The sequence below is a fragment of the Heloderma suspectum genome, chromosome 16, assembly GCF_057233095.1.
Source record: "Heloderma suspectum isolate Gila_16-S chromosome 16, 16-S_ref, whole genome shotgun sequence".
Taxonomy (NCBI): Eukaryota; Metazoa; Chordata; class Lepidosauria; order Squamata; family Helodermatidae; genus Heloderma; species Heloderma suspectum.
This window is the reverse complement of record NC_139473.1, coordinates 9,428,457-9,440,692: the sequence shown is the minus strand read 5'-3', so window position 1 is coordinate 9,440,692 and position 12,236 is coordinate 9,428,457. Positions and strand designations below refer to the sequence as shown.

The 12,236-nt window shown below is 43.9% G+C and overlaps 1 protein-coding gene and 1 long non-coding RNA gene across 9 annotated transcripts in view; one reads left to right on the top strand and one right to left on the bottom strand.

Annotated features, from left to right (window-relative positions):
- MSI2 (musashi RNA binding protein 2) overlaps positions 1-12,236 on the top strand; it is a 546,823-nt gene that overhangs the window by 405,360 nt on the left and 129,227 nt on the right. For all 8 annotated transcript variants that reach the window (XM_084822450.1, XM_084822448.1, XM_084822454.1 and 5 more), the window contains one exon: positions 8,703-8,785. In XM_084822450.1, the coding sequence (XP_084678576.1) occupies positions 8,703-8,785 (83 nt within the window). The remainder of the gene's footprint in view (positions 1-8,702; positions 8,786-12,236) is intronic.
- Positions 1-12,236, bottom strand: part of LOC146334944 (uncharacterized) — a 68,132-nt gene that overhangs the window by 13,794 nt on the left and 42,102 nt on the right. The gene's annotated exons all lie outside the window — the stretch shown is intronic.

The window sequence follows — 12,236 nt, the reverse complement described above, 5'->3', positions numbered from 1 at the left end:
GTACTGCACTGGGGGAGATCCAGGGATGTCAAAGAGATGTCTTTGGAATCAGTGCTGTGGGGACTTCAGTTGTCCTCAAGGGCCTAGGTTTAGGCCCCTTTAAAAGTAGGACTCTGAACGTTGCCAGGCACTTGATCTGATAACGGGATTGATGCAGAATTCCTTTGGACTATGAAGCAATATAAACAGCGGAAGTAGTATGGAGCACATCAGTCAATTTCCTTGATGATTCACTGCATTTCAGTGTCCCTCGGGGACTATTGACTTGCCTCTGAATGAGATGACTTTTAATATATTTCCAAAATTATTTTTGCTTGCATTTTCTCCCCCGCCCCCCCCTTTTTTAAAGCCATCTCTCTTGGCTCAAATCACACATTTCAGGGGTTCTTCCTCTCAGCCTCCACCCTTTGTTTTATCCTCTCCCCGCCCCCCCATTTCCTTTTTTCCCTTTCCCTTTTCTCTCAAAAAAGATTATTCAAATCTTTATGTGGTTTTTATTCATTTGAATAAAGCGGGAGGGGGGAGCCAATCTGTTTGACTGTTAAACGCTTATCTCTTAAATAGAGCTTGTTAGCTTCCAATAATAGCTTCATTCAGGAGAATGCAGTATAATTTCATTTTAAAAATGCGCGCTCCTTGACAACCAGATTCCTATTTATGTCACCATTTTAAACAGCCTCTTTTGTTTTGTGTTAATCTTTCTCACGCGCTTTCAGCGGAATGGGGGGGGGTTTTAGTTGTTGATTCTTTGTACCACTTATAAGAAACAATTGTCTGCTTAATCCAGAAAGGTTTCTAAAACTTGAGGTAATTTAAAAATGAGTGTGTATTCATTACCTTGACTAATGGGGCATGGAAAAAGAAATATGCATTTTGGGGTGTAAACTGTATTTGTCTTTTTTTAGACAGATTTCCCCCACCCCTTTTTTGTTGTTGTTGTTGCTTAAACCCATCACAGGTTATGAAGTTTCCTTCCTGATTAAATGAGCTTTGTAGAGCAGCCTTCCCCAACCTGGACTACAACTCCCATAATCTGGAGGGCACCACTTTGGAAAAGGCTGTTGTAGAGTTGTAGAGTTTCTAGACTTGGAAAAAATGATGCGGTTGGGTTGGGAAATGGTGTGTGCGCTTTAAATATAGGGAGATGCGAGAGACGCAAAATCAACCAGTCCTTCACGGACACAAAAAATAAAAACCTACATTTCAGCTTAAATATTCTTTGTAAATTGATGGTTAGATTGCACACTGTCCTGCTCTTGTGTGACTCCCACGCAGTTTGCACAGGAGGACGTCTGGACTGTTTGTGCCCTTGGTCTCTCTAAGGCTCAGGGTAAGGAACACAGATTCCTCTTCACCCACCCTCACAATGTAACATATGAAGGGGGTTGCAGCTAGCCTAATTTTCTTACTAAAGAAATAGGACTGAGAAGATATTTTTTTCTTAAGTCCCCTGAGGACAGAACAACACCTTAAGTATCATTCCGTGATTCTTTTGCCTCAAGGGCTTTCTTGGACTGGTCATAGAAAGGTTCTGTTTAAACCTTTTCTTCCAGCCCTTTCTCTGTTCAAAATGCATAGATCAAAGACGATAGCTAGAGTTTTGCTGCCACATCTCAAGAGACTCAAATTTGGTAACTTGAATTTTGATGAGTTTCAGAATGCCTAGGTCTGATGCTCCTCTTCTGTGAAATGTTGTTGAGTTCATACTTTCAGGCTTCCAGGGGACTCACAGTACTCACCTCATCACCAAAGCCAGCATTACGGCCCCCGAATTCTTCTCCAGCTCAGAGTTTAATCCAAGTCACAGAAGGAACTTCGTTTAAACTATGCTTTGCCTGTATGTCTCAAAGCTCAACCCGGTTTGGCATGATAGCTTGAACCACCATCCACTGCACCACACTAATTCCCAAAATAAAGACTTGCTCAGTTATTTGGTCTCATTATCCCAGGAGAAGGGATGGGGGAGACATTCCCATTTTAATGCGAGCCTACCTAAATTCGCATTTTTGAACCAATACGCAAACTGAAACTCACTTACCCTTCAAAATGCACACGTTTCCGAATTTTGCAATGGAGTCCTCCGGTAAAACAAATGCATACAAAAATGCATATATTAAGGGTAATTGTGCACAGAAATGCATCTTTTAGTGGAAAAAAACATTCAAAAATGCATTATATTGGGAAATATGCTTACAACAAGTGTGTATGTTAGGCAAAAATGTGTTAAAATGCATGTATTATAAGAAATGTGCACTAAAACGCATAGGCATTTTCATGCAAACTTATTTTTAAAACTTCTCAAAAATTCATACAAACTTCTGGACAAATCAAATTGCACTGACTGCCTATATGCTTCCAAGCCCAATTCAGAGTGCTGGTTTTGACCTATAAAGCCTTACACGGCTTGGGACCACAGTTCCTGACGGAATGCCTCTCCCAGCATGAACCAACCTGTACACTGTGCTCTGCATCTAAGGCCCTCCTCCAGGAGCCTCCTCCGAATGAGGCTCTGAGGTTGGCAACAAGGCAGAAGGCCTTCTCGATGGTGGCCCCCCACTTACGGAATAATATCCCTGACAAGGCCTGCCTGATGCCAGCATGGTCATCTTTTCGGTGCCAGGTTAAAACTGCCCTCTTCTCTCAGGCATTTGGCAACATACAATGCGTCTCTTCAATTGTCTCCAGCTGATGGTTTTAAATCGTTTTAGATGTATGTTGTTGTTGTGTGTTCTGTTTGTTCTGTGTCATTACGTGAATGGTTTATACTTTATATAATGTATTTTAATGGGGTTTTTTTTTTAAAAAAATTGTGAACCGCCTGGAGAGCTTTGGCTATGGGGCTGTATAGAAATATAAGAAATGAAATGAAGATTAGAAAAATGAGAAATGGAGATAATCTGAAATTGACAGAGTCATCTGTCCCTACCCAGGCACCCATTTCCTTGGAACGATGTGGGATAGGGATTCGTGGTGTGTGAAAATGAGGTTCTTGCATATGTTTTGTTTGCGCGTTTCTTTTTCTTGACACTTTGGAGGTGTGTCTGTGGTCCAGTTCATGTTTTGCATGTTTTGGAACCTTCGTGTTCAGAGGGACGATACTGCGGGTTGTCAGATGCTGGGGCAAACAGTGGCATTGGCTGTTCCCAATGTTTTCTGTTTTTGTGCTTCCTAGAGGCATCCTGCTGGCCACTGCGGGAAGGAGGATGTTGGGCTGTTGGGCTGATCCAGCAAAACAAGCTCGTGTGCTCACGTCATGGCCTGTTAGCTGCACGTAGCCTTTCAGACACAAACTGCCCACTTGTGCTAAGCTTTGGATCTCTACCGCTAGATGAACTGGTGTTTGAAACATCCGGGACTATTTTTCATGTTTTGCTTTGCTTTTTCATTATTTTTGTATGCTTCTCCATTTAAAAGGGCAGCAGACCTTGCTCCCTGCTATGGAGGGAAGTTTGTCTTCCATTTCTCGAAAGGGCTGCCACAAATAGAAACAGAAAGAGACCCTTGTGCAGCCTTTAAGTTTGTGATGTTGCATTTTACTAATAGAGACAGATTGTTCAGTGCTCTAGATGGGTAGCCAAGAACAGTACACATGCTGTGTAGCCTGCAATAAGTTAGATTTTAGGAGCAGAATTTAGAAGTCTCTTGTTCTCACAACAAGTCTTTGCTCAGAATCCATTTGGTCTATTTGCAGCACACAGATTCGGAATTGTGATCAATGTGTGCTTTTCAATCTCTGCACGTTACAGTAATGTGAAAATCAGGACGGAGTTCTTTTGCTCCAGCTGTTCCTATTTACCAGGAACAGTCCCTGTTTTCTGGCCTCTGTACCTGGAAAATACTGTCCCTGGTTTTGCCTGTTGAGGATGCCCATTTAAGATGATGCTAGTGTAAGTTGCTAGAATTCCTCTGAGTGGGGAATGGATGCGTGTGTTTTTCCTCTAGTGTGAAGAAAGTAGATCTCCCGATGTTTTGGATTTCCACTCCCAGCATTCCTGACCATTGGCCATGCTTGCAGGGGCTTCTGGGAGCTGAAGTCCAAAACATCTGGAGAGCCACCTTCAGCCTACCACTTGCTATAGTGCACATGCATGTCAGTGATTGCATATGAGCAGTAAGGCACTACCCAGTGCACAGCCTGCTATATTTGTATTTATTTATTACATTTATTAGCCGCCCATCTGGCCAGCTACCCAGCTACTCTAGGCGGCGTACAATACAAATAACACAAAATACAACATAAACAACATTGCTCTAAAAAACCCTAACCCACCCCAAATGCCCGCCTGAACAGCCAGGTTTTCAAAGCCCAGCGGAAGCTCATCAAAGAATATAGCTACATAGCTTTTAATCTATATTTTGAACTGATGATAATCTATTGTAGGACAATCTTTTTTTTTTAAGGATGTGTTTTATCCAACAGATCAAGCTCCCTCTTGAGTTTTTTAAATCAGTGGAGGACAGAGTATGGCAGACTAAATGAATATTGCATAGAGCAGCCCAAATAGAGCCTCAGCAGCCTGCAATGGTGGAAGGGGTAAGGCATGCAAAGTGATCCTTGATATGCCTGTTTTCCCCTGTGAAATGCTGGAGGGGTTGAGTTCTCACCCTTGGGGAAATCGATTCACTCAAAATGAGCCCTGGAGCTTTCAAACGATCACCTAACCAGCGGTTCCCAACTTTGAGTCCCCAGATGAAGTTGAACTACAACTGCCATCATCCCTAACCATTGACCATGCTGGCTGGGGTCAATGGAAGTTGTAGTCCAGCAACATCTGGGAGCAGCCACAGTTGGGAACCACTGACCGAATCTGTAAATTTGGTGATCTCAACTGAGCTATAGTTTCAGATCCTGGTTTGTGAACTAACTGGTTTGTTCTAAAATGAAAGTGAACATTTTTACTCTCCTCCTCTTGTGCGCAGAGATGGGGACAGGAGGGAGACCCAAGTAATGAGCTAGAGCTCATTTATGGTCCTCAAACCATGGATCACTGTCTAATAAAGCCCATGCCCAGCAGGCAAAACCAGTCACATAGTTGAGGAACAGAATACTTTCCTCTTGAGCCTTGGCTCTTCCCCAGGCCCATAAAGGAATATCTTGTGATGAGATCAAGTCCAGTTTTTCCCCCTCTTGTCAAACCAAGCAGCCAGATGTGTCTGAAATGGCATCAGTCTTTAAAAACTTGCACACGAATGTTCACAACTTCTCCCCCCCCTCCTTTTCTTGTTATCTCTAAATAGAGCAAGATCTGTGTCTATCTTGAATCAGGCTACCTGTTTCCCTGAAGAGGTACATTTTCATGGCTAAGGGAAAGGGAAAAAGGCCAAGCAACACAGAAGTTAGGAAGTGTTCATGATTGTGGTGGGCTTTCTGGCAAGTTCAGCTGGGTTACTGCTAGTCTCCTGTAAATGCCCTTTTGCTTCTCGTTACTGGCAGCTGATGGCTGGGTGTGTGTGTGGGGGATCGAAACTGAAATCGTCTGCTGCGTTATTTGCTAATGAGTTACTAATGATGAAAATGTTTCTGGCAATCAAGCAATTAATGACCTGCAGAAGTGGACTTTCCTAGGGCAAAAAGCTTGCGTCCCTGTGGTATGCAATTCTAATGGTACCAGTAATGACTGAACTCACTGTAGTCCCCAAATTCCAGCAATGTCATCACGAGTTAGCGGAATTGCAGAATTCCAGCTGCAAACAAGCAGGCAACAATTAAATGGTGTGGCTGAGAGAGCAGACGAAGGGAGCAGGTTAAGGACAGGAGATGATGCCAGATGGGAGCAGCCCTTTAGGGGAAGTATGTAGGGCCTTGATGGCTACTGAGGTAAAAAAAAACACCCGCCGCCGCCTTGGTACAAATCGAAGGTTGGTTTAGAAAAGCCGTTCAGATGGCTCAGGTAAGAGAGCCAGGCCACATGAGCCCATCTCCAGACCCAGAACACATTCAAAGACTTCCCCTCCCATAACACAGACGCCTCAGACCTTGCATGGCATGTGTGTATCTAAACTCTTATTTTCACAAAAGAAAGCATATTTTTTTTCATAACTTCGCAAACCTGCAGCCCTCTCTTCCCAGCCCCTGGGAAATTGCCACAATAATTAATTCCAGGTGTTCCCATTCTAAGTCTTCCCGGAACTTGATTCATGATGTGTGAATCTTGGGTACTGAAATTACCCTCAGGGTCTCCCCTGCATCCACCCCAATCCATTCTGTAGCACCGAGCACCTTGTTTCTGGAGTATGGCCAAACTGGTCAAAGACCACAGTGCAGGTGAGCACATCAGCTTTGTCTGAAGTGGGGGCTGATTGATTGCTAGGTCTTCCCCACCCCCCTTCAGTTTGAGTTGACTGCAGGAGCTGGTTGTTCGATAGTACTGGGTGCTGGAATTGTGCAGATAGGTGTGAGAAGTGAGAGGGGCTGATGCAATGATTGCTGATGTTTGTGAGTGACATTTGCATATGTGGGAGTATAGTTTGCATATGCTCTGCACTGGTTTTCTAAGCGGAAGAGGCATCTGAGGCTATTTCTTACAGTTAAGAGGACAAACCCTCTGAGCGTCCCAACGGTGGGTCAGGAGGAGGAGGATGGCAGACTAGCAAATGTGGAATGTAATATGAAAAGAGTCATATCGTCATCTCGCAAATGCAAATAATACATGTTTTACGTTCTAAAAGTGGAGAGTTCAGAATGAGAAGCGCCAAACTGGCCAAAGCTCTTCACTATTATTTATTTGCAGAATTTTTGCCCTTTTCTTCAGCCAAAAAAGACTCCCTGAGCGCTTTACAAAGAAAGATTAATAATGAGACAATCCCTGCCCTCTGGCTTACAATCTGAAAGACACGACACAAAAGGAAAAGGGATTGGGAGGGAGGAGGGAAAAAAAAAGAAAATAACAACAACGAGAGGAGCATCTTCCCTTCATTTCCTGCTTGCTTGTGGGCTCCCCGGACACATTTGGTTGCTTACTGAGGAATGCTGGACTGGATGGACCTTTAGCAGAGTGGACCATTTGAGCCCTGATCTCCCAGGTTTATGTATTCTCCTCCACCCACCAAGCCATGCTGTCTGTTTCTGGCCTTTTCTCCTGATCTGAGAGTGATTAAACACAGACACTGTCAGTTTCCTTGGAACTGACTAGGTCTTAGTATCTTCCTATACAAACAAGAGCACCACAGTTTCCAAATCGCAAAGGGCCAGTTTGTCAGCGGCACTGAATCCCCCCATAACTCCGCAAATACCCCACGTTGCAAATCTCTCCCTCAGGTTCAGTGTAGACAAGATGTTTACTGTGCCACGTGCAGCCGGCTCGTGTGCATAGTTTGAATTATGTGGCTTGTATTGCCGCAGCCCGCATTTTATTTCCTGAGCCTGCCACTGCTGCACGGAGGGAAGGCTTTTGCGTCTGTTTTGTGTGTGTTGAATTTCTGTCCTCTTGGAAGCTGCCAAGTCTCTTGTGACACTATTTTGGGAATTGGGTTCTGTTCTATAGGTTCGCTTGGAGAGCTGTCACTTTATTTTAATGGGTTTCTATATTTATTCGTCCATTGAGCGGGTGCCAGAAACTTGACGGTAGATTCCCCCATACACACCGCCCCCCCCTTGCCCCGAAGAGATATGTGTTTGAATCATTATGCTGTGCGGGAGCCTGCTGCCAAAAATCTCCAGCTTGGTTTTGCCCGGGATGGTGAGACCTGACAGGGTAAACACAGCATATAGCTGACGGGCAGACAGCAGGCATCAAACGACCTTAAACTGGCCCGAATCAGACGCCGCATTTGAACTGGCAGTGCAGAACAGACGAGCGATGAGAGGCCTGCAACTTTCATAGATCCTTAAAGGCCTCCGGATATCCTGATGAGGTATTAGAGGAAGTAATTCAGGAAGAAAAAAGACAAATAACCACCTCTGGATCTTGGCTGATCCGCAGGGCTGAACTGCCACAACAAGCAGAAAGGACAGCCAGGACCTGCAGAGATCCAAGGGGCGTTTATTATTCCTACTGCTTTCCAGGGAGAGCAAAGTTGGTCTCTTTTAACCCTTATCAATAACAGCCAAGCTGCGGGGGGGGGGGGGGGGGGCTTCTTGTTTTCTTGGAGTCAAATCTGCACATTCAGAGCTGCAGTGTATTTGCAAAAGCATTGATACGTTCACGCTCTTACTGGCAGTGGGTAACTGATGATTCATGGTTATCCCTTTTGTATTACTGACCCATTCCCACCCGTCCCTTGCTGCTTAATGAGACATCCATAATGGGAAAAGTCCCATTGGGTTTAGCTCTACCTGAAGCCGATAGGGCTTCATGGACAGCGAAGAAAGGCTGCGAGGAAAATTATTACTGAGAACCTATCATGTGCAACAAAGATTTATGTCCTTTTTATTTCATGTTTGATCTATTCTATTCCAAAAAAGTAACTGTCTATTTAAATTTATGGGAAGAGTGTGAGTGTGTGTGTGTGTGTGTATTGGGGGGAAATGGGGAATACAGTCCTTATTTTTGACTCTAGCAGCCCCCTGTCGATTTGATCCATATTAATCTTAAGGAGTTTTTCTGTAAAGGTTTGACCAATTGATTTGTGAATGCAAGTTTGTTATACACCTTATAACCAAGGTGCCTTAAAGTAATTTATTTTGCAAGCAATCCAAGAGAAAGAAAGCCTCTTTTATCATTATTAATATTTCGTTCCCTCTCTTTCATTTTTTTAAACAGGATTTGGGTTTGTAACTTTTGAAAATGAAGATGTGGTGGAAAAAGTCTGTGAAATCCATTTTCATGAAATCAATAATAAAATGGTGAGTTTTCCCATCGGGAACATCGGTTTTTGAGGACGATCTGTCTCTTTTAAATGGACACAGTGGGGTGTCTCTTAGTTGTCCTTGATTTGTGGGGCAGGGGGAGTTGTTGTGACATATATTCATGAATCAGTGGTGTGTCTCAGCATTCTGTATCAAATATTTTCACATGATGTGGCCTACACAGCAGTATCATAGGCATCAACTGTCCATATATACCGGGGAGTCTCCGATAGATCAGTGTTGCTGTTTTGCCTTTTGGGGAGATGATGAAGTGCCTTTTAAAAAATGCTGCTCGTGTATGCACAGGTATGCATACTTTTCATCTGTCCTTCCACAACTATCTGGATAGTAAATATTGCTGAATGTGATTTAAGTGGCAATAGAGTTCATCTGACTTGACCATGAGATTCCACATTCTGGAATGCTTCAGTTTTAAAAATGGAAACAGTTTAAGAGTCAGTATCCGATTTATTGTATTTATTTATATTTATTTATTTAGAAGGGGTTTTTTTTGTTTTTTGGTAACTCCTCAGTGCAAAAAAGCCCCCGAGCAGCTTACACATAATCAGTAAAACAAGGCAGTATCTGCTTGCAGGCTTACATTCTAAAAAGGCATGACACACAAGGAAAAAGGAATGGGGAGGGAAGAGGGGGAAAAAAATTAAGCTCTTTAATGAGCTTCTGTCGTGCATTAAAAACATTGTTGTTCAGGCAGGCATTTGGGGTGGGTTAGGGTATTTTAGAAAATGTTGTTATTGTAGAATTTTATTGTTTTAAACTGTTTTTATTGTATGTTGTACATCGCCCAGAGTGGCTGGGTGACCAGCCAGATGGGCGATTAATACATTTAATAATAAAAAAATAAAAAAATAAAAAAAAATTCTTTGACCAGAGCTGGCAGGATGGCCCTGCTTCCACCTCTCCTCTCCCTCAGTACAGCATTCTTCCACCTTCCTTCCACAGGCACAGGGCAAGAGGTAGTTGGAGGAGCTGAGCGTTCTTTCTGGCAGAGGGGGGGAGGTGAGCTTCCCGCAATTGTTCCTTCTCTGGCCGATGGATGGGACAGGCTGGCCTCTCCCTTGGCTTGATGTTATTCCAGGAAGCTAGGTCTCATTCTTCAGAAGCAGCCCAGGGGAAGCTATTGTATTGTAAGAAGCCTGTGGAGGGACCACGGCTCAGTGGTGGAGCCCCTGCATTGTATGCAGAAGGTGCCAGGTTCAATCCGTCATCTCCATTTTAAAGGATCAGGTAACGGGGGATGGAAAAGACTCATTCATTCATCCGTGAAATGCTGGTGGCTATGGAGTATAAACAGTGCTTTTTTGGCTCCGGGGCACTGCCCCATAAACTTCAAAGCATCTAGGGGAGCAGCTGCTACTTAGGACCGTGACACGGTCTGTGTAAAAGAGCAGTGTCGAATTCTTGGCAGGGCCAGCCCTACCATTAGGCAGAGTGAGGTGGATGCCTCAGGCAGCTGATTTTGGGTGCCAAGGAAGGACAGCAAATTGTTATTCCATTTGTTATGATTGTGTCTTTACTGCCAGTTAGGGGCAATGTTGTGTGTAGGATTTCCTGACTCAGGAGCCCAAAGGGCTTGGCTCGCCTTGATTGGGGGTGGGGGCAACATTTGCTGCTCCACATCAGGCAGCAAACTGTCTCGGGCCACCCCTGCTTTTTGGAATAGGGCAAGGCTGCAAAATGAAGGGAATCTTCCCCCATCACAACTAGGTGAGATAGGTTGTGCCGGCCTGACCTAGAATTGTACCCATATACCTGAGAGCATTGGCTCCATCCTGCCTAGTCGGGGATGAATGTAGAATCAAGCGGCCGCATATTTCTCAAATCAGCTTTCCTCAAGACATTTCCTGTTCCCTCCACTTCTGTGTATGTATGTATGTATGTATTTATTTATTTATTTATTTATTTGATTTGTTAGCCACCCATCTGGTGGACTACCTGGCCACTCTAGGCAGCGTACAATACTAATAACAAATTCACATAATGAATTTGCTTTGACCTATCCATCGTTGGCGTTTCATTTTTGTTTCCTACTTTGTTTTTTGTGAGGGCAAGGCTGGTCCAAGACCGAGTAAAGTAGAAAAGAGCAACACTGGAAAGAGACGTAGAAGACAGAATTGTCCAGTGTCCATCTGCCTGTATTCCCATACTAAGGCTGCCCCATTGAACTCAATGGAACGTATTTCTGAGGAGACATGTATAGGATTGTGCTGTTAACATCAGACTGTCATGGGTGCTGGTCATAAGAAAGACCCTATATTAAAAAGGAAAGCTTGAAAAAATATATACAGTGAGGCAAAGAGTTGCAAAGACTGCTTGTAAGAATTAATATACTCACACAGACACACTGTAGCGGCAATCTTATACACGCTTGCCCCACTAAACTCTATAGGATTTAACTTCTGAGTAGGCATGTCTAGGATTGTGCGTCTGGGCTTCCCAAAAGTCTTAGTGTGTCTTCTAGAATCTGGTAATACATGATTTGTCCTTCCCTAGTGTAACCAAAAGCTCATTATTTGTCCTTTCCTAGTGTAACTAAAAGCTCATTCAAACATACCAAAAAAAAAAAAAAAAGCACATGCCCCAAGGCTTTGCTATTTCAGATGCAGGTTATGTTTCATATTTTGGACTGGTCCCCCATGTAAATATGAAAATCACCTGCCTTTGGAAGCTAGCATGCCAGGGAGAAAGATTTTAATCAGCATGTCCCTGACATTTTACTTTTGTGTATGCAAGGAGTGTTTTGTTTTACTTGAGGGAGCATTCAAACATGCAGGCCTCCATCTGCTTTTTGAAGTGGAATACAGTCCTGGGAGGACCCCATGCTTTTTTCCCCTGTAAATTTCAACTAGTTTTTAGTTGATTGACTGGGGAAGGTCAACCCTTATTGTTCCGAAAGCACATAGGAAGAAGTGTGCTGCTAAATTCACCCCAAGACATTCCTAAACGTATTCCAGAGAGCCATGGCTGCGTAGAGCCATGGCACCCAGCATGCTCCAGCCAGCATGGGAATTGTAGTCTAACACATCTGGAGGGCACCAGGTTGGGGAAGGCTGGTGTAGTGGCTAGACTGCTGGACTTTGACCAGGGAGAATGGATTTGAATCCCCACTCAGCCATAAAGCTCACTGGATGATCTTGGAGAAGTCGTTATCTTTCGGCCTAATCTACCTCACAGGGTTGTTGTCTGTTGCTCTGAATTCCTTGGAGGAAGGGCAGGATAAAAAATAAATATGGTACTATTCCCTAGGAGGCTGAGAATTTCCCCAACTCCCTGCCTTTTTACTTCATAAGTCATGCTTGTCTTTCTGTCCTGGACCAGGGATAAGACTTCTTTTGACATCGTCACATCTCTCTGCTTTTGTCCTGGGAACAGGCTGCTGTTTCAGTGAAGCCACTGGCTTCGATGATTAGGAGGAAAACGATCCAGA